Consider the following 18,708-nt stretch of genomic DNA (forward strand, 5'->3'; position numbering starts at 1 on the left):
GACTTCCTCTCCATATGAAAAAATCTATGTCTACATTTTTTAAGTCCCTCTTTTTTGTTTTAATGTTGTCATCTTTTACATATTGACATCTGTTTCCCTATTTTCAGTATTTTAGCTTTGATTTACTTTTGTGACTTCCCTATCTGGGTTGCTTTCTGGGTGCTCTGTCCTGTGTCCTAGTCTTGGGTTGTTATCTGATGTTACTGATTTTCTAACCGGAGAACTCTCTTTGGTATTTCTTGTAATTTTGGTTTGCTTTTTGCAAATTCCCTAAACTTCTGTTTATCTGGAAATGCCCTAATTTTGCCATCCTATTTGAGAGACACTTTTTCTGGATATATAATTCTTGGCTGGCCGTTTTTTTTTCCTTCAAAGCTTTGTATGTGTCATCCCATTGCCTTCTTGCCTGCATGGTTTCTGCAGAGTAGTCCGAGCTTATTCTTATTGACTGTCCTTTGTACATGACTTTTTGTTTATCCCTAGCCACTCTTAAAATTCTCTCTTTATCTTTGGTTTTGGCAAGTTTGATTATAGTATGTCTTGGTGACTTTCTTTGGGATCTACCTTATGTGGGGTTCGATGAGCATCTTGGATAGATATCTTGTCATCTTTCATGATATCAGGGAAGTTTTCTGCCAGCAAATCTTTAACAATTCTCTCTGTATTTTCTGTTATTCCCCCCTGTTCTGGTACTCCAGTCACTCATAGTTTATTCTTCTTGATAGAGTCCCACATAATTCTTAGAGTTTCTTCATTTTTTTTTAACCCTTTTATCTGATTTTTCCTCAAATAAGTTGGTGTCAAGTGCTTTATCTTCAATCTCACTAATTCTGACTTCCATTGCCTCAATTATGCTCCTATGACTTTCTCTTGAGCTGTCTAATTCTGAAATTTTATCGTTAATCTTCTGGATTTCTGATTGCTGTCTCTCTGTGGATTTTTGCAGCCTGTTAAGTTTGTCATTATGCTCTTCTCTAATCTTTTTGATTTCCTCTATTTCATGTTCTGCATTTTGATTAATTTCCTTCCTAATTTGTTGAAGAGCTCTGAATATTAATCTTTTGTATTCTGCCTCCGGTAATTCCAAGAAATTTTCCTCCTCTGGAAAATTTCTAGATTCTTTATTTTGGGAGCTTGCTAAAGCCATCATGGATTGCCTCTATGTGATTTGATATTGACTATTGTCTCTGAGCCATCAATAAGTTATTATATTTATTTATTCTGTGTTTGCTTACTGTGTCCTAGCTTCTTGTTTTGTTTTGATATGCCCAAATAGGCTGCTCTTATGAGCTAGTTTGCTTATTGGCACCTTTGAAGCTCTAATGTCCTGTCATCAGGTGGTTAGATCTGTTACTAGGTATGTGAGCTCATGAGTCCGCCCACTCTTCCTTTATGATTCTGCTCAGGTGCCCAGGTAGATAGCCACCAAGTGTGTGGTATAGGCTCTCACTTACAGTCCTAGACAGGCATGGGTAATTGGTGTAGGCACAGGTATCAGGCTGTAGCAGGGGGACACACTCTTCGCAAGGCAGGGGGCTGACAGCCCCCCACAAGTGTCCAGGAGGAAGGTGTGTCCCTGTTCCCTAGAGTGCATAGGTGGGTGGATTTTGCAGCTGGACTATGAATAGCTAATGCTGTTGGCTGTGAGGACTAGGGGGTACCTCTTATTCATGGGCCCCTATCACAGGTGGTTGCATGGCATGGGTGGAGCCACCAGTCCTCAGGCCTCTGGTGTGGGTAAGTGAAGACCCCATTGAATGGGCAGAGCAGTGTCAAATGTCAAGAACCTGCTACTTCACAGCTGAAACAGTTGAAGTTAGAGTTCCAGTACATACCCTGTTGTACTGCAGTAATGAGGGCCTATGCTGTTGAGATGGGCCCACACAAGTCTATGCAGGGGGAAAGGCACTCAAAGTCCGTGGATCCCTTATTCCTATGCCTAGGCAAAGGAGCTGTGGCCATCCTGGGTTCCTGGCTTAGGGGAGCCGGCAGCTTATTTTTTCCCATTTGTTAATTTGTTCACTTTCCAAGGCAGGGAGAATGGCTCCAGACGTGTGACAGATCCTACTTCCAGCTTAGCGGATTCGGCAACTGCTGGTCCGGGACGCAGTGCAGAGCAGGGAGTGGGGAGGTAAATGGGAGAGAGGTTTTTCCCTAAGGGGGGTGTTTTTGATCCGTGTGGTAAGCCGTAGGCAAAAACTTATCTTCCGCCAATGAGGGCTGCTTCTCACTGGTTCTGGGTGGCCGTGTAGAGTCTCTGGTGCTGGGTCTCTGCTGGTGTGGGAAACACGCCTCCCGAGCACTGCTGCTTGCCTGCCTCACCGCTCACCCACGAGCTGGTCAGGCCTGAAGGGCTCAGGCTCTCTCCGGGTCAGGTCTGGCACCTCCTCGCTGCTTCTGAACCATCTCTCCCTCCCTCTGCCACTCAGTCCGGTTCTTCAACTCTGTCTTTGATGTTCAGGGCTCCCAGATTGCCATGTATAATCGAATCACTTGTTTTTTCCGGTCTTTGTTGTAAGAGGGTCCACCAGAAGCATCTGACTACTCCACCATCTTGGCCCCACCTCTGCACTTCATCTTCTTTCTGGAGTATGGGGACCACATCCAAAGGAATGAAAGTAGACTTAAATCACTTTGGAGGAGAGTGACTAGGGTGGCAAGGTGGTGGGGGAGGAGGGGAGATTTCAAACGACATCATAGGGGAAGCAGGAGATGAAACAGAGAAATGAGAGATTTGAGAAGTCTCAGGATCCCACAATAACTCACATGTTCTTTGTGATTCCAGTTGGTTGAACCACATTCAAAGGATGAAAATTCCTGGGAAACAAATTCTGACCTTACACAAAGAACTTCCTGATAGTTTGATTTTCAAGAGGGGATGACAGCTATGATCACTGGAGTGGTCTAAGTAGGCTAGGGACCTGTTGAGTGGTGTTAGAGAGAATGCTCAGGCTAGAAGGCTGGACCATTACATGTTCTATCATCTATTCCTATAATTCAGAAATCATTTACTGTTATGCAAATGATGAGACCCATCAACTATTCTGAGTGAGGGAAAAACTGCAAAGTTCAGTAAAAGGGGGTGCAGGGTTGGCAGAAAGAACACAACCAGCAGCAAGAGAAGAGGCGATCTAGAGTTTCCCATGACAGCATCTGATAGGACCACCATCGCCTGGCATGCATTGGTGTTGCAGGAGATCTGGGTGGAGAGCCATGATGGATCATTCAGGGGCTGAACACCCTGTGGCCTGAGTTCCTACATTGCCCTCTTCCCATTTTCCTTACCTTTTCATTCTCTTTCCTTTGATTTCTCTATCCCTCTTCTTATCTTCTCTCCTTTTTCTTCCCTTTCTTTTCCTATTCCTTTTTTCCTTATTCTTACCTAAACTTTGATCTTTTTTCTAGTCCTTGGGTCTCCATACCTGGGAGGCTGCTGACCTCCCTACATCCCTTCAAGCTGAGAAAAGGCCAGGTTTCACTGAAAATAAACATCAATAATTATGTAAAGCTGTGGTTCTCAATCATGGTAGCATGTTGGAATCAACTGGGAAGCTTAAAAAAATTCTGTTGCCTGGGCCCCACCCCTAGAGATGCTAGTTGAATTGGAATGGTAGCCCAGGTATTGGGAGTTTTGAAAAATCCCCAGGTGATTCTAATGTACAGCCAAGGTTGAGAATCGCTGACGTAAAGCCGTCTTGAACTACTTAGGAGTGTAGGGATTTGCCTGCCAGCAACATAAGCATTCTCCTACTGCCTCACTCTGGCCTGCTGCAGTGCTCTCAGGAGAGAGCAACCTCTTTGAACTCCTTCCAATTTAACATTTCTCCTTTCTTATGTGTTTTCAGTATTGGTCCATTCAGGCCACCATACGGAAATTCTGCTCTTCAGTGCTGTAGACAAATCATCATTTTGCCCACTTCTGTTTGCGTTTTTATGTGAAAGACAAGTCAGAATTATACCCAGCATGTTACTATCAGTGGTTGATTGCCAGAGTCAGTGGTTTCCAATGCTGGCTGCACATTAGAATCACCTAGGGAGATTTTATAAAACTACCATTGTCCAGGCGCCACCCAAGAAAAATTAAATCAGAAACTCTTAGAGGTGGCACCTTGGTATTTTTTTAAAATCTCCCCAGTGATTCTAATGTGCTGCCAGGGTTCAGAACCACTGGTCCAGGTACTAGGTAAATTCATCCTAACTTCCTGCAGTCCTTCCTTTTTTCTACACATTCCCTTTAAGCCGTTGCATGTCGTTATTTTTATCAGCCCTAGTCAGAGCGTAGAAGTGGGCATATCAGCTGTCCTCTCCTCTCCTTGCTTTGTGGGCCTCTGATCCCCACGTAGTTATCCTTTGTTGTTGTAGTTGTTAGCTGCTGTTGAGTCAGCACTCAACCCATGGCAATGCCATGCACAACTGAACAAAATACTGCCTTGGTCTTGTGCCATCCCTGTGACCAGTTGAGGATTGGATTGTTATGACCTGTAGGGCTTTCACTGGTTGATTTTCAGAAGTAAATCACCAGGCCTTTCTTCCTAGTCCACCTTAATCTGGAAGCTCAGCTAAAATCTGTTTAGCATCATAGCAACACTCAAGTCTCCACTGACAGATTGGTGACTGTGCATAAGTAAATTGGTCAGGAATTGAATCTGGGTCTCATGCATGGAAAGAGAATTCTACCAATGAACCACCAATGCCCTGTAATAATCTTCTACTGTCCAGATTCACCTCTGGCCTCTCATGGTGCCTGCTGGGTAGTATCAGTTCCATCTCACTCAACCCAGGATAATAAACATGTATGTGTCTGTGTTCATTTCATGTCTGATTTGATGAGTTAGTCTATGCTCAGGTGGTAATAATTCTGCCAGTGAGTTTATGAATTACCCATCTTAGGAAACATATACATAAAGCAAAAGGATATTTTGGACTCAGGCACACCGGAAGGGAATGACTTTAAAGTTAGGGATTTTAGCAGACTAGCTGAGAAGGAGCTATTTGAGGGCTAGGAGCTATTTTAGTGCCACGCAACTGCTCCTGCCCTAGGGCTTCCTTCAGGAGAGGGGTCGGGGCCAGGCATGAGGAGGAGGGTCCCTCACACCTGCCTGTTCCTATGTTGTCAGTGTTATAAGGAAGGAGAGGAATGGAGTGAAAGGATAAAATAAATTGCTGTGGATCACAATTCCGCACGCTTTTTGAATAATTATGGTAACTGAAAATGAACTAATAATGATAACTACAATTATACATTTGTATTCAACAGAACTTTTCTTCTGAATTCTCTTGTCACCCCACCAAAGGGCCAAGCTAACAAACCAGACTATACCCCTAACTTGGGAGGTGAGTGCAAAGCAAGGAGGCCCTCATATACATCACAGACACATGACATTTCTTTAAAAAGTCACAATTTGATTCATTATAATTAGAAATGATTTTTTCCCTTGATTGAAGAGATGCTCCATATACCGTATATTCTCACCTAGATTTGGTTAGAGATGTATTCACATTTCTAATTCTTGTGCTACTGAACTTTTTTGTTATCACTGTAAAACAATCAGGCATGCCTGAGGATGCTTATAAATTAACCAACCAGTGGCTGTGGAGTTGATTCTGACTCATAGTGACCCCATCATGTGTGTCAGAGTAGAACTGTGCTCCGTCAGGTTTTCAATGGTTGATTTTTCGAAAGTAGATTGGCAGGGCTTTCTTCCAAGATACCTCTGGGTGGACTCAAACCTCTAACCTTTTGGTTAGCAGCTGAGCGTGTTAATCATTTGTACTGCCCAGGGACTGTACTTATAAATGAGCCTGGGTATATTTAAGAGGGGAGTGAGCAGAGGTGCCAGCTCCACTTAGTTGCTCCTTTTCCTCCATCTCCTCTCTAGTTCTCCCTCCCCTGGACTTGTATAATATCAGCAATAGCCTCACATTTCCCCTTGTCTTGAAAGATCAGGGAATTATGGAAAACAAGATCTGTGAGAGGCCTTGGGGGTAATATAGAAATTTATTACCACTCAAGGTAGCTTGCTGAGAGACAGAAAGAGAGAGATAAACAGAGTTAGAGAAGGGGGCCAGAGGGAGAGACAGAAATACAGAGATACATAGACAGGGGGACAAGAAGACAGAATTGGAAGAGAACCACCCAGATACAAGGACATGTACAGACACATCTTTCAACCCTGTGTCTTGATGTCCCTCCAGATCTAGACAGAGACCAGAGAGGGACTCAGAGGTATCTGTGATGTGACACCCACATTCACAGAGACACACAGAGAGACAGCGAGATGCAGAGGGAGGCTGAGAGATGCATAGAACAGCATTCACAGAGACTGAGTCTGACAGAGACACAGAGGTACAGAGACAGAGAGAGATGCAGAGAGAGAGAGAAAAACAAACAAAACAAAACAAACAGGAAAACCGGATGCTGTTGAGTCGGCTTTGATTCATGGTGACCCCGTGTGTATCAGAGTAGAACTGTGCTCCACAGGGTTTTCAATAGCTGATTTTTCAGAAGCAGTTTGCCAGGCCTTTCTTCCAAGGAGCCTCTGGGTAGGCTCGAACCTGCAACCTTTCAGTTAGCAGCCGAGTGTTAACTGATTACACTACCCAAGCACTCAGATATGTAGACTGAGTCAAAGAGAGCCTCCCTCCCTCTCCTCACGCAGGTGTACACATCTGTGTCTGCAGCACAGGGCCTTGTACAAAGAAACAGGTATTTTCCAAAAGGAGTTACACTTAAAAAGAAGCGATCCAGCTTAGAGAAAGACATGGTTTATAACTCAGCATTGGTAGGCAATAAGACAAGCCTTTCCCTGGATTCCAGAGTGACTTAAAGCGAAGAGACTCTCCATCTGTCAAGGAGGCTCTACCAAAAGGGGCCTATTTTTCTAGAAAAAGTGAGCTTTGCTACTTGTTCATTAAAGCTGTGGTTTTCTCTTCTTGACAAGGTTGTATGTTCCCGGCGTGGTGTAGCCCCGAGGAGAAATGTGCATAGTCCTGTCCTCTTGCCTGTGGAGAGTATGAAGGGAGCCTTACACCCGGTGGTGCTGGTGGAGGAGGGTGTAGAGCATGGAATATGGAAGAGTCCTCTTTCGAAGCTCTTCCATGCTGCCAAACATTTGCCCCTGCCCTGATCAACTGTCAGCATATACCCTGCTGGGCATCCACAAGGGAACGGACAGACAAAGCAGGCCACAGCAGGACTGTGGTCTTGTCAGGGCCTCTAGCTCCATGGTGTTGGGTCACATTTATCCTCAGGAAGAGAGCTGTGGCTCATCCTGGCCTGGGACATCACCTGGCTAGATTCTGTGGGTTGCGGAGGAGGGGCCCTCATAAATAGTCACCAACAGTTTGGCAGACACTAAGTAGGTCATTGCTGGTTCTTTTTATGAAAGGAATCCAATTGCCAGTGTGTTTTACCCCTCCAACTTTGAATTGGTTGGATGGTCAGCCTGATTGGAGCTTAGAAGCAACTTCTCTGGCTGTGACCCAAGTGAAAAGAATGCAGTTTTGGAACCAGAAAAGATGCTCATTTTAAGTTAAGGAGACTGAAGCCTGAAATGGTGGGTCACAGCTCATCAAAGGCTGAGCCGGAGGTAGAGACTTAAGTCTCTTGGCTTCCAGCCCTGGGCTTTCTTTCCAAGACCATGTAGCCACTGAGTAGCTTTCTGTCCTGACAGTGTAAGGTTAACCCTCACCAAGAACATGAAGTCTGGGATGGGGAAGGAGAAATACCATATTTCAGATAGAGAGCTCCTCATCTTCTTAACAGTGTACGTAAGCAAATTCAGCCTTCAGACCAGGAACCACCTGAGAGGAGAATAGTACTGTAAGTAGAAGACCCTTTACAAAAAATAAAAGAGGCCCTTTTTTAAAAAAAGCACCCCGGCACCTGCAGCAGAGGAAAACTGGTGGATAAAGGTAAGGGGCAATAGATGGCCCCTCACTGCCCTACCAAAAGGTCAGTATTAAAGACGTTACATTGCAAACGGGAAAGTGAGGCTCACTTTGTGAGTTAGTGGGGTCTCAGTCTTCTCTCTCTCTCTCTTTTTCACTACTACTACCAAAAAAAAAAAAAAAAAATTCCTCCTCTAAGTAGGGAAGCTTGAGAAGGCAAAAGTATAATGACAAAGTCAACTAGAAGGTAGAAAAATGCACCCACCTGCATTATGAGTCATCTTTCAAGTGGCATTGCTCCTCTAGGGACAACAAGAGCATCCTTCTCAAATGAAGTCAGGGGTTTTAAATTTATACTTTCCAGTATATCTGTAGAGTCTCTTTAAGGCAAGGGGGTGGGACAAGCACGGTCCTGCTTTAGTCAATGCAGAGATTTAGGTGCAAGGAAACCTCATTTACCCAGAGTCACTATGTTGAAGTGAGAATGGAATATCATGAAGCTAATTATGCGATTATAAATCCAAAAATCTTCAGAAATGACCGAGTCAATTGCCTCATTTTACAGATGAGAACTCTGAACACCAGGAGGATAGGGAGAGATTGGCCTTTCATCTGTATTGTGTATTGAACAGTCACATTTAGTATGAAAGCACGTTCTACTCAGATAGGCTCACTTCTTTGAGATAGGATGGCGGGAAAGACACTCCACCTTTGGTTTATCATTACCTGTGGAGGGCCAACGGATGCTAACAAAGAATCTTGAATTATTTAGGAGTGCCAAACCCTATGGGGCAGTTCTGCTCTGTCCTATTGGGTTGCTATGCGTTGGAATCAACTCGACGGCAATGGGTTTGGTTTTGGTTTTTTTAGAGGAAACACAAGGAGCTGTGGTGGTGCAGTGATTAAGCGCTTGGCTGCTAACCAAAAGGTCAGCAGTTCGAACCCGTCAGCAGCTCCGTGGGAGAAAATGTGACAATCTGCTTCCATAAGGATTATGGCCTTGGAAACCTTATGGGGCAGCTCTACCCTGTCGTATAGGGTCAGTATGAGTCAGAATTGACTCTATGGCAATGGGTTTGGTTTTTTAGTAGAGGAAGCCCCTGCCCACTAATGCAGCCTACAACCCAGTCTGCACCATCCTGAAAGATGTCGATGAACTGTATGGATTAGGTTATCAGAGGTGACCCTGTGTGGAGATACATTTAGTGCCTGCTCACAGCTCACAAGGGAAGTGACTTGGTCAAGTGACTTAGGAAGATATTGGTGCTTACAATGTCTAAGGCAGATTCCTGGGTAGAACACTTAATAGACGGCTCTTCTTGGGAAAGTTATTTAAAATTCCTTGGACTTGGTTTTCTCATCTATAAAATGAGGATAATAGAGCCTACCTTAAAGGGTTGTTGTGAAGAATAAATGAATAAATACAGGTAACCTATGGCAAATAATAATTGCTCATTAAAATGTTTGCTGTTTGCACACAAACCCACATGAATACAAGCAAATACATTTCCATGGCCTTTTGCATAAGTGTGGACACATTCATGGGAGTTAGTTCATTTACTTCTAAATGAAAGAGTTCAGTATTCATTCCAATCAATTCAACATCAGGGGTATCAGCGGCAGAATCTGCTGTTCTTACCATTGAACATTCAATGTCATAACAGTTGTAATCATAGTTCCCTGCCTGGGAAAGAAGAGTACATATCATAGGGCTCTACTCACCGCACTCTGTGTACAAGCTCTGGTCCACTTTTTACCTTCTCCATGAAGTCTTCCCTGATTGCTACAACCAGAAGTGCTGATTCTCCCCATCTGATTTCCTAGAATATTTATAATCCATGCCATTCAGTTTACATTTAGTGTTTAATGCATTATATTGTTTATTTACTTTTTGTCTTTTAGCATGCATGTATTTTCTTTCTCTGTAAAGCTTTGGGGACAGGATCCCTTATGTTACTCTCCTTTGATGGTCTCAGTAAAGAACAAGGTGACTTACATGTAGAATATGTTCAATAAACATGTTCAATAAAGGCCTTTGATTACACAACCACTTGATGGTACTGGCTTTCTCATTCCCAGGTGACCCAATACTTAATGAGTGGCCTAAATATTTAGAGCTGACCCATCTCCACAGATACTGCCTCCTTGAGCTTCATTGCTATAAACGACATAACAAAACTGCCCCTCACTTATTTCTCCTTTGTCAACATCTCTCCTGGTGATATTTAACTGGACATTTGTATTAGATCTTTGGGGAAAGAAGGCATGCAAATAGAAGATACCAGAATTAGGATGTGTGGGACTATTTCATGGGGAGCAGGACAATCCAAAATGGCCACTGCATTTAAAGTCAGGTCATGTGAAGTTTTCCACAAATGGAGATTGTGTCTTCTATGTCCGAATTCCCCACAGCCATGGTCCTGAGGTAGGGACTCAATAAGAACTCCTTGGCTAAGTCATTGAAAAAATAAAATGGAAATCTCTTTGATGCTAGGGTAGGGACTAGATCACAATTTATTGACTGATTTCCTAGCTAATTTTCACCATGTTCAACATCAGTACAGGCAAAAATGTGATAGTATATTAAAATCATCACCAAACAGTGGGACAGCCTTGACTTTTATCACCCCGGCGTTCCCACTACACTAGGGCAGTAGATGGAACACAGTCTCATGTGATCATCTGAGATAAAGACGAACAACCGAAGGACAAACAAGTGACTCACTTTAATGGCTCTGCTTCAGACAAGAGAAACCTGTAATTTCTCTTAGGTGTGCTTGACGGTCCCATTGTGGAGTGAATCATAGACTTACACAAGCCTTGAAACTGCAGGCAGTTTTACAGTTCTCAGGTTGGCTTCTCATAACAGGCAGTTGGTTTGCGCTGGGTCCTCCTGGACTGACAGCCCTTTCAAAAAATGGAGAAGATGCATCACGGCCACTGAAGGGAGACTGTGGGAGGTGCCACTGTGGGTACATGTGATGGTGGGGCACCATGGTGGGGAGCTTACCGCCGACCTTCCTGCTGGGTGATTCTCCTCCGCCTCTGGGCTGCTAAGTCTTCTGGATGCTGTGAGTACATTTTGCATACCAACACCTTTTTCCTATTGAGGAAAGCATTGTTTTTGTACATATTCTGGAATGGAGAAAATGTGTGATTTGTACTGGTATTTTCTGGAATGCGTGATTCTGCAGGCACCTTCCCTAATATTTCTTAGAAGTTGGCTAGTCCAAGCTTGGAGTATTTCCTTGGTCTCTTTTACGTGTTTTTTTTTTCAAACGTCATTTGTCAGGCTCTAATTGCTTACTCCGCAGAGTGAAAATGCAAAGCACCCTGTCAGACGATTAGACTCTGTCCCCCAGTTGTCTTCTTGCTTGAAAAATTAGGTGAACTAACTAGCTTTCAATTCCCTTCCTTTAGGCTGAATGTAAAGTGGAATGTTTTTTAAAGCATTCCTTGGTAGTTTCTTCTTCTTAGTGGGGATAACAAAGCTGTCTTTATATTAACTTAAAAGGAAATATTTCTTCCAGTTACCGCTAAAACGTTTTTGCAAAGCCATCTCCATTGTTTTGAGTGGTCAATAGTATGCCATTTCAAAGCTTATATTTCTTATATTCTGAGAAAAAATGGCATCATAAGGAGTTATTTTTTTAATGTCAGAACTCCAGTAAGCTTTCCCAATGAAGTAGAGCAATTGCTGACTCTACCTAATTTTTTTTTTTTTTTAATCTTAGTAAGTGTCAGGCTTGCTGGCTAGATATCGGGATGCGTTTCGACTCTGAGACTGTGTGATTCTTGAGACCTGTCAAAATTTGAATACGGACTCCACTTCTCAGAAAATATACTGAGCTACAAAGAATTGGTTGGAAGTCATCTAAAACAGCCAAGGATGAGATGTTTCTGATTCTAGCAGATCTGCTATATATCTCTTTTCCCAAGGCACCTTATGAAACACCTCATCCGAGCCAAGGGAGAAGTGGTAAGAAGAACTGAATAGATTCTACTATTAAGGCCAAGAAATACTGGGTTTTAAAATGCATAAACAACTTCTTCAACCACCTGACTTTATAATCAGAGTTCTAATTACATTAGTGGAGTAGATGGAACATACAGTTATGAAGTTAGGCTAGGAAGAATGAAACACATACATGCATACACACAGACACACCCACTCCAAGATATGGGTCACCTAACTCTAAGTTCCTCACCCCCCAATTAACCTTTCTGAATTGATCATTCCCATCAGACCAGCAGAGAATGGGACTGGGCAAGGAGTGTGGGGTGAGTTGCCACCTAGGTTAGCCAACTAGTGAGAATAGGCCCTCCCTCTCACCTTGGGGTGAAGTTCAAAGAGGAGGAACAACTTGGGGGAAGTGTCCACTTGGTTTACAAATATTCCCAGCCCAGCTCACCTTAGGGTGTTTTGCATGAAGAGGTCTGAGAGATGGCCCTTCTGATACATTCCTTTCTGACTGACTGCATTTCAGTTTCTGGGTTGTATCTTTTTTGTTTTCTTTGGGAGTCCCAGTGTCAGCCCTCGCTCAGCATGTTCAGACAGGTAGGGAGTGCCTCGGTTTGCCTGAGTCATCTCCTATCATCACAATTCATCTAGTGCCTATCAGAAATAAGCTCCGGGACTCAGCCCAACTAATTGTGTTTTTTAGTTCTGATCTATTCAGAAACTCAGCTTTAGGTGCAAGGAAGATGGGATAAACAGGAGCTGGTATTCAAGAACAGCCAGAGTCTTCCTAGTCTGTCCAGGGAAAGAGTGGTTTATGAGTTCTGTTTTTGTGGAGATAGAATGAGAAGAGGCATTGGCACTGCACGCCGTCCTCCCAAGCTCATGGCAGATGTCACTGAGCTACCAGTTACTGTCGAGTCAGTTCTGACTCATGGCAACTCCATGTGTGTCAGAGTAAAATTGTGCTCCATAGGGTTGTCAGTGGCTGATTTTTCAGAAGTAGATTACCAGAACTTTCTTTTAAGTCACCTCTATATGGACTCGAACCTCTTTCAGTTAGCAGTTGAGCATGTTAACCGTTTGCACCACCAATTTGGTCTGGCATTATTTCTCGCTGAACTTAGATGGATCCTCAGTCCTTGTTTCACATAAGGTTCCAGCCAGCACAACAAAGAGGAAGTCCACACTAGGCATTAGGATGTACTTCTACTAGTTCAATAGCCAGGTTCCAAAATTATCTAGAGTTGCAAGTAAGCTCACCTGCCCCTCTAAGATAGAAAAGTTACCTTGTGATTTTAAAGCAAAAACTTCAGGAGTTCACATCCTTCTCTGTAGGGGTCATTCATTCATTCATCCATCCAATGAATGTTTACCAAGTGTCTGCAAACAGTTAACGTACTCAGCTGCTAACAGAAAGGTTGGAAGTTCGAGTCCACCCAGAGGCATCTTGAAAGAAAGACCTGGTGATCTACTTCTGGAAAATCAGCCTTTGAAAGTCCTATGGAGCACAGTTCTACTCTGACAACTTGAGGTTGCAATAAGTTGATACCAACTTTATGGCAATGTTTTGGTTTTGGTAATTACATCCCTTAGTGTCTGCTGGGTGCTGAGGATAGAGAAATGTATGTATTTACCTCCTGACTAATGATAAGCTGATTTTTTGTCTATTTTTTTAGGTGTGGCCTTATTTCTCTCAGGCTCTGAGGCTAAGAGCACTAATTCTTCTGCTCCATTGACCCACTGTGGTTAGGGCTTAGAGTCACAGGCAGTGATGTGGGAGATGTCTATTGCTGTGAATTCACTGGGGCAGTAGATCCTAGATACATTCCCTATGAGACTGCTGGGTCTAGCTGCATTTTTAAGTCTCTAAGGCCAGCAAATGCTATATTCTCTCTGTCTTTGAAATAACCAGTATGTTAGAGCTGAAGGCCTGGCATCCTTTCAGCAGACTAGAATTACCATTTATAATCAAGCGAGAAACCAAGGTGGAAGGCAGTGGGTAATTGATACTTTTATAAGGATGCTCGGAGAGAGGCCAGGATGGAGAAGTGGGAGGAGGAATTTGGGACAAGTTCCAATTATTTTTATAGGTCCTGAGGAGCTACCATTTCAGATGGCTTGTTGCTTTTATCTCTGAAATAAGTCGTCTTGCAGACACGCTAGGAACAAGATGTGGAGCTGCTCTTATTGGGTAGCTAGTATAGAAACTTGGCTGCTAACCAAAATGTTAGCAGTTCAAATCCACCAGCCGCTCCTTGGAAACCCTATGGGGGCAGTTCTATTCTGTCCTGTAGGGTCACTATGAGTCAGAATCGACTGGACTGCAACTGGTTTGGTTTTTTAGTATAGAAACTGGAGGGAGTTTGTTTGTAAGCAAACCGATAACTCCTGATTTACCTCATTACCAGAGGGAGCCTCAGGCAAGTGTTCTTTGCATCTTGTTTTCTTCCACTCTTTTAGTCTCATTTCTGAGTCCATCCTCTCCCTTCCCACACCCTCCATCCTGAACTTCTGATCTCCAGGTGCTGTGTCATCCCATCTGGGCTGCCTTTCCCTTACCTCTTTACCCTAGCATCGTGTTCCAGGATAATTCTGACTGATTTTGCATATTAAAGTTTACCTTGTCTGTAGCCTCCTTCTTTCAAGATTTGATAGGTCCAGACTGTCACTCTCTGATGGACTACTTTGGGGTCATGTGACTTAAGCGAGCTCATGAAAAGGTATTAGCACAAGGACTAGCATATGGTAGGCACCCAACAAATGCATGTAGCGCCTGAGTCCATATAGATTAATGCATCCCCTCCACCATAATGCACTGTCATAGAACAACAGCCTTAAATTCCCCAAAGTGTTTTTGGTGATCAAGTAAATTTGGTAAAACCTGAGTGAAACCGCCGTTTTTACTGCAGGAATTCTCAGAACATTTGGGGTGTGCGTGTGTGTGTGTGTGTGTGTGTGTGTGTGTGTGTGTGTGTGTTTGAGAGAGAGAGAGAGAGAGAAAATTGTTTCCCAAACTAATTTGATCAAGTAGCAAATTAAGTAACCAAAATCCTCCAGTCAGTTGTGTTTATTTCAAGTTTGTGTTTCTTACGGTCATGCTTATGATTTCATATTACATGTATATTTTCTGCCAGTAAAATCATTCCTAGCATGTATGAATACCTGAAATATATCATAATTTCATCATGTTCTACACTGAACACGATGATCTCAGAAAATGCCATGACCGTGGGGTCCCTTACACCATGAATACTTTCAGGAGATGCTCACTTGGAGACCCTAACACTGGCTGGGGGGACATTTTTGGACAACTCAAATTGCATCACCTCACATCATATCGTACTACATCACATCATATCACTAGGTAATATGTCTGGCTTTCTCTCTTCAAGGTTAACCCTAAGCAAAGTTCCTATATTGAAAACTCTGCCCCATAAAAGTAGCCCTTCTTCTGAAGCCTTAGCTATCAGGTGTTATTAATTATACAGTGAAACCTGCAAAAGCCAGAAACTGTATAAGGCGGAAACCTGTCAGAGAAGGAAAACAAAAATATTTCCCACTAAAACGAGTGATAGAAAAGTGGTAAGAAAGCACCTTGTCAAGGTGGAAAATTTGCAAGACCTGGAAAAACAAGGCAGTCTTATTGAATTCCGGCTCTCACAGGTTTCTCTGTAAATGCTTCCCTTTGGCTCTCCTCCTCTCATTTGGGCATTTCAAACCATATTCTTTAGGGGGAGAAAAATTGGGTTTGCCCTCAGCATTATCCCAATTATTGAATTAGGTATCTTTTCTTCCTGATACGTGCACCTTGGGAGGAAGATTTCAGTAGAGTTGTGAAGAATAGCAAAGAGAAAGAGAGGAGACCATTTAAGTGGGAAAAGTGAACATTTTCAACTTGATAATAAATTTTATAGTCTATATCTCTGTTCTTCAAATAGCAGGTTATAATACGTTAGTGGGCTGTGAATTCAATTTAGGGGGTTGCAACCAATATTTAGGAGAATATAGAATAGAATGGAATAGGAGATAATGGTATTGGAAATATCAGTGTCTTGTTTGTAAGAAGGGAGGATAAGTAATGTTACACAAATAATTTTTTTATTTGCAAAATTGCATATTTTTCACTGTTGAATATAGATACCTATATACATACATGGAGCCCTGGTGGTGCAGTGGTTAAGAACTTGGCTGCTAACCAAAAGGTAGGCAGTTCAAATCCACCAGCCGCTCCTTGGAAACCCTACAGGACAGTTCTACTCTGTCCTGTAGGGTCGCTATGAGTCAGCATTGACTTGACAGCAACGGGTATGGAGCCCTGGTGATGCAGTTGTTAAGTGCTCAGCTGCTAATTGAAATGTCGGCTGTTCGAACCTACAAGCCGCTCCACGGGAGAAAGATGTGGCAATCTGCTTCTGTAAAGATTACGGAAACCTTGGAAACCCTATGGGGCAGCTCTGCTCTGTCCTATAAGGTCGCTATGAGTTGGAATCAACTCCACAGCAACAGGTTGGGTTTGGTTTTTATATACATACATATATTTGCATTTATATACTGAGTCAAAATGTAAAGTCTGCTTCTTATTGGGTCATGGTCACAAATTTATGAAAGCTGTAGGTGTGTATGTAAAACATGTGGATACTTTTAAGATAGCTTATACTGGTTCTTCTGGTACTTCCTTCAGAGATGATCAGTTAAAAATCTATCCTAAACAATACTGTGAATTGCTGATGTATCCATTCACCAATTTACTGCACATATGAGAACTTTTTTCCTGCTTCCCACCTACACTGTAAGATCATAAATTCTGCACACATAGTCCCAGCACCTGTGCAAATCCATTTACCACACTTAGCCTGTCATTTGGCCATGTTCCCTTTCCCCTGTTCAGACTTACTCTACAAGATGATTGTATAAATCAAAATACTTTTTCCCTGTTCAGTGGTGAGGAACTTTAAGCTCAAAGATGATTTGAAAGCCTTCTCAGCCGATGGCTCACCGGACTAAGGAAAGTCTATCTTATGTTTGACTCCACTCAAGAAGGGTTTGATCCCAGATCAGAGGATTTTGTCTGCTCCCTGATCACATACTATCTTGTGAGCCTGGATGGATCAGAGTTAGTCTATTTTCATTAGAGCAAAAGGAATTTATGTTTGCTGAAGGGTTAGCAGACCCTTGTTTACTAGTTGCAATGCGCAGAAAATCTCTCTTCTCTCTGTTGGTTTTACTTCTCTGTGTTCCAACAGGACATCCTTTATGAAAAGGACAGCACCTTTTATTTCTGTTTCCCCCTCATCTGGTATAGTTTCTGGCAAATAGGAAGCACTTGATAAATGTTGGTTGGTAGATTGACTGATTATCTACATTTTATGAAATAAATGAAAAAATAGGTTCAGTAAGGGTCAAATAGTTAAGATACAACCTGTTGCTATTAGGTGCCATTGAGTTAGTTCCAACTCATAGTGACCCTATGTACAACAGAACAAAACAGTGCCCAGTCCTGCACCATCACAATCGTTGCTGTACTTGAGTCCATTGTTGCAGCCACTGTGTCAGTCCAACTCATTGAGGGTCTTCCTCTTTTTCACTGACCCTCTACTTTACCAAGCATGATGTCCTTCTCCAGGGACTGGGCACTCCTGATAACATGTCCAAAGTATGTGAGACGTAGTTTTGCCATCTTTGCTTCTAAGGAGCATTCTGGCTGTACTTCTTCCAAGGCAGATTTGTTCATTCTTTTGGAAGTCCATGGTATATTCAATATTCTTTGCCCACATCATAATTCAAATACATCAATTCTTCTTCTGTCTTCCTTATTCATTACCCAGCTTTTGCATGCATGTGAGGTGATTGAAAACACCATGGCTTGGGTCAGGCTCACCTTCGTCTTCAAGGTGACATCTTTGCTTTTTAACAACCTAGCTCTTGCTAATTAAAATCCATGATATTTTTACTTTGCTGCATCAGTGCTTTTAGGAAAATAATTCCAAAGGTCTATGCTATCAATAAGGAGTCTGAATTGTTGCCACTGTATATGAAGAATATGATGATGATCATGATATTCACGATGATGCTGATGAACATCAACTGTTGTAAAGATACCTTCTTGGAGATTTGGCTTGGAAAGGTGGAACAATCCAGAAAAAGTCAAACAGCAGAGCTATGGAAAAAGAACAGAGTTATGTTCCAGTGCCTCTAATTTTTCTGTACAGTAATTTTCCATCTATAAGCACAAGTCTTAGTGCTTTCTCTGGTAGCAGGCAAAAGTGTATATTCATTTCCTATTAAGTTACTTGACTCCTATGCCCAGAGAGATAGTACATGGTACAGCAATGGTTCTCAACTGGGACCAATTTTGCACCTCCCTAAGGGACATTTAGCAATGTCTGGAGACATTTTTGGCTGTCACAACTGGGTGCTACTGGAATCTAGGGGTTAGAGGTCAAGAATGCTGCTAAACATCCTACAATGCATAGGATACCCCTCTCCCAACAAAGAATTATCTGGTCCAAAATATCAACATCACTGCTGAGGCCTTGCTATAGAGATTAAGAACAGCTCCTCAACTGGACCATTTGGTTCTGTTTGAACTCGTGGATCCACCACACTTTTTAGCTGAGTGACCTTGGTCTCATAGTCACTTAACTCTTTGTACCTTAGTTTCTCCATTGATAAGATGAGGATAATAATAATACTGTACATCATAGGATTGAATGAACTAATGCAGGGTAGGTGCTTAGAACAGTGATTGGCAAATAGAAGTCTTTAATAAATGTTATTTTATTAAAGAACCATGTGGATTAAATCTTAAAAATAATACTTGGTTGAAGAGACATCTGTCCTGGGGCTTCCATCATTCC

At 42.6% G+C, this 18,708-nt stretch overlaps 1 protein-coding gene across 1 annotated transcript in view; it reads left to right on the forward strand.

Annotated features, from left to right (window-relative positions):
• The window catches only part of LOC101340305 (adhesion G-protein coupled receptor F2), a 29,036-nt gene extending 21,909 nt beyond the window's left edge, over positions 1-7,127 (forward strand). Inside the window, 1 exon segment of the mRNA XM_004391347.1 lies at positions 6,942-7,127. Within this exon segment, the coding sequence (XP_004391404.1) occupies positions 6,942-7,127 (186 nt within the window).
• The last annotated feature ends 11,581 nt before the right edge of the window (positions 7,128-18,708 follow it).

Source organism: Trichechus manatus, unplaced genomic scaffold, assembly GCF_000243295.1.
Source record: "Trichechus manatus latirostris isolate Lorelei unplaced genomic scaffold, TriManLat1.0 scaffold00065, whole genome shotgun sequence".
Classification (NCBI taxonomy): Eukaryota; Metazoa; Chordata; class Mammalia; order Sirenia; family Trichechidae; genus Trichechus; species Trichechus manatus.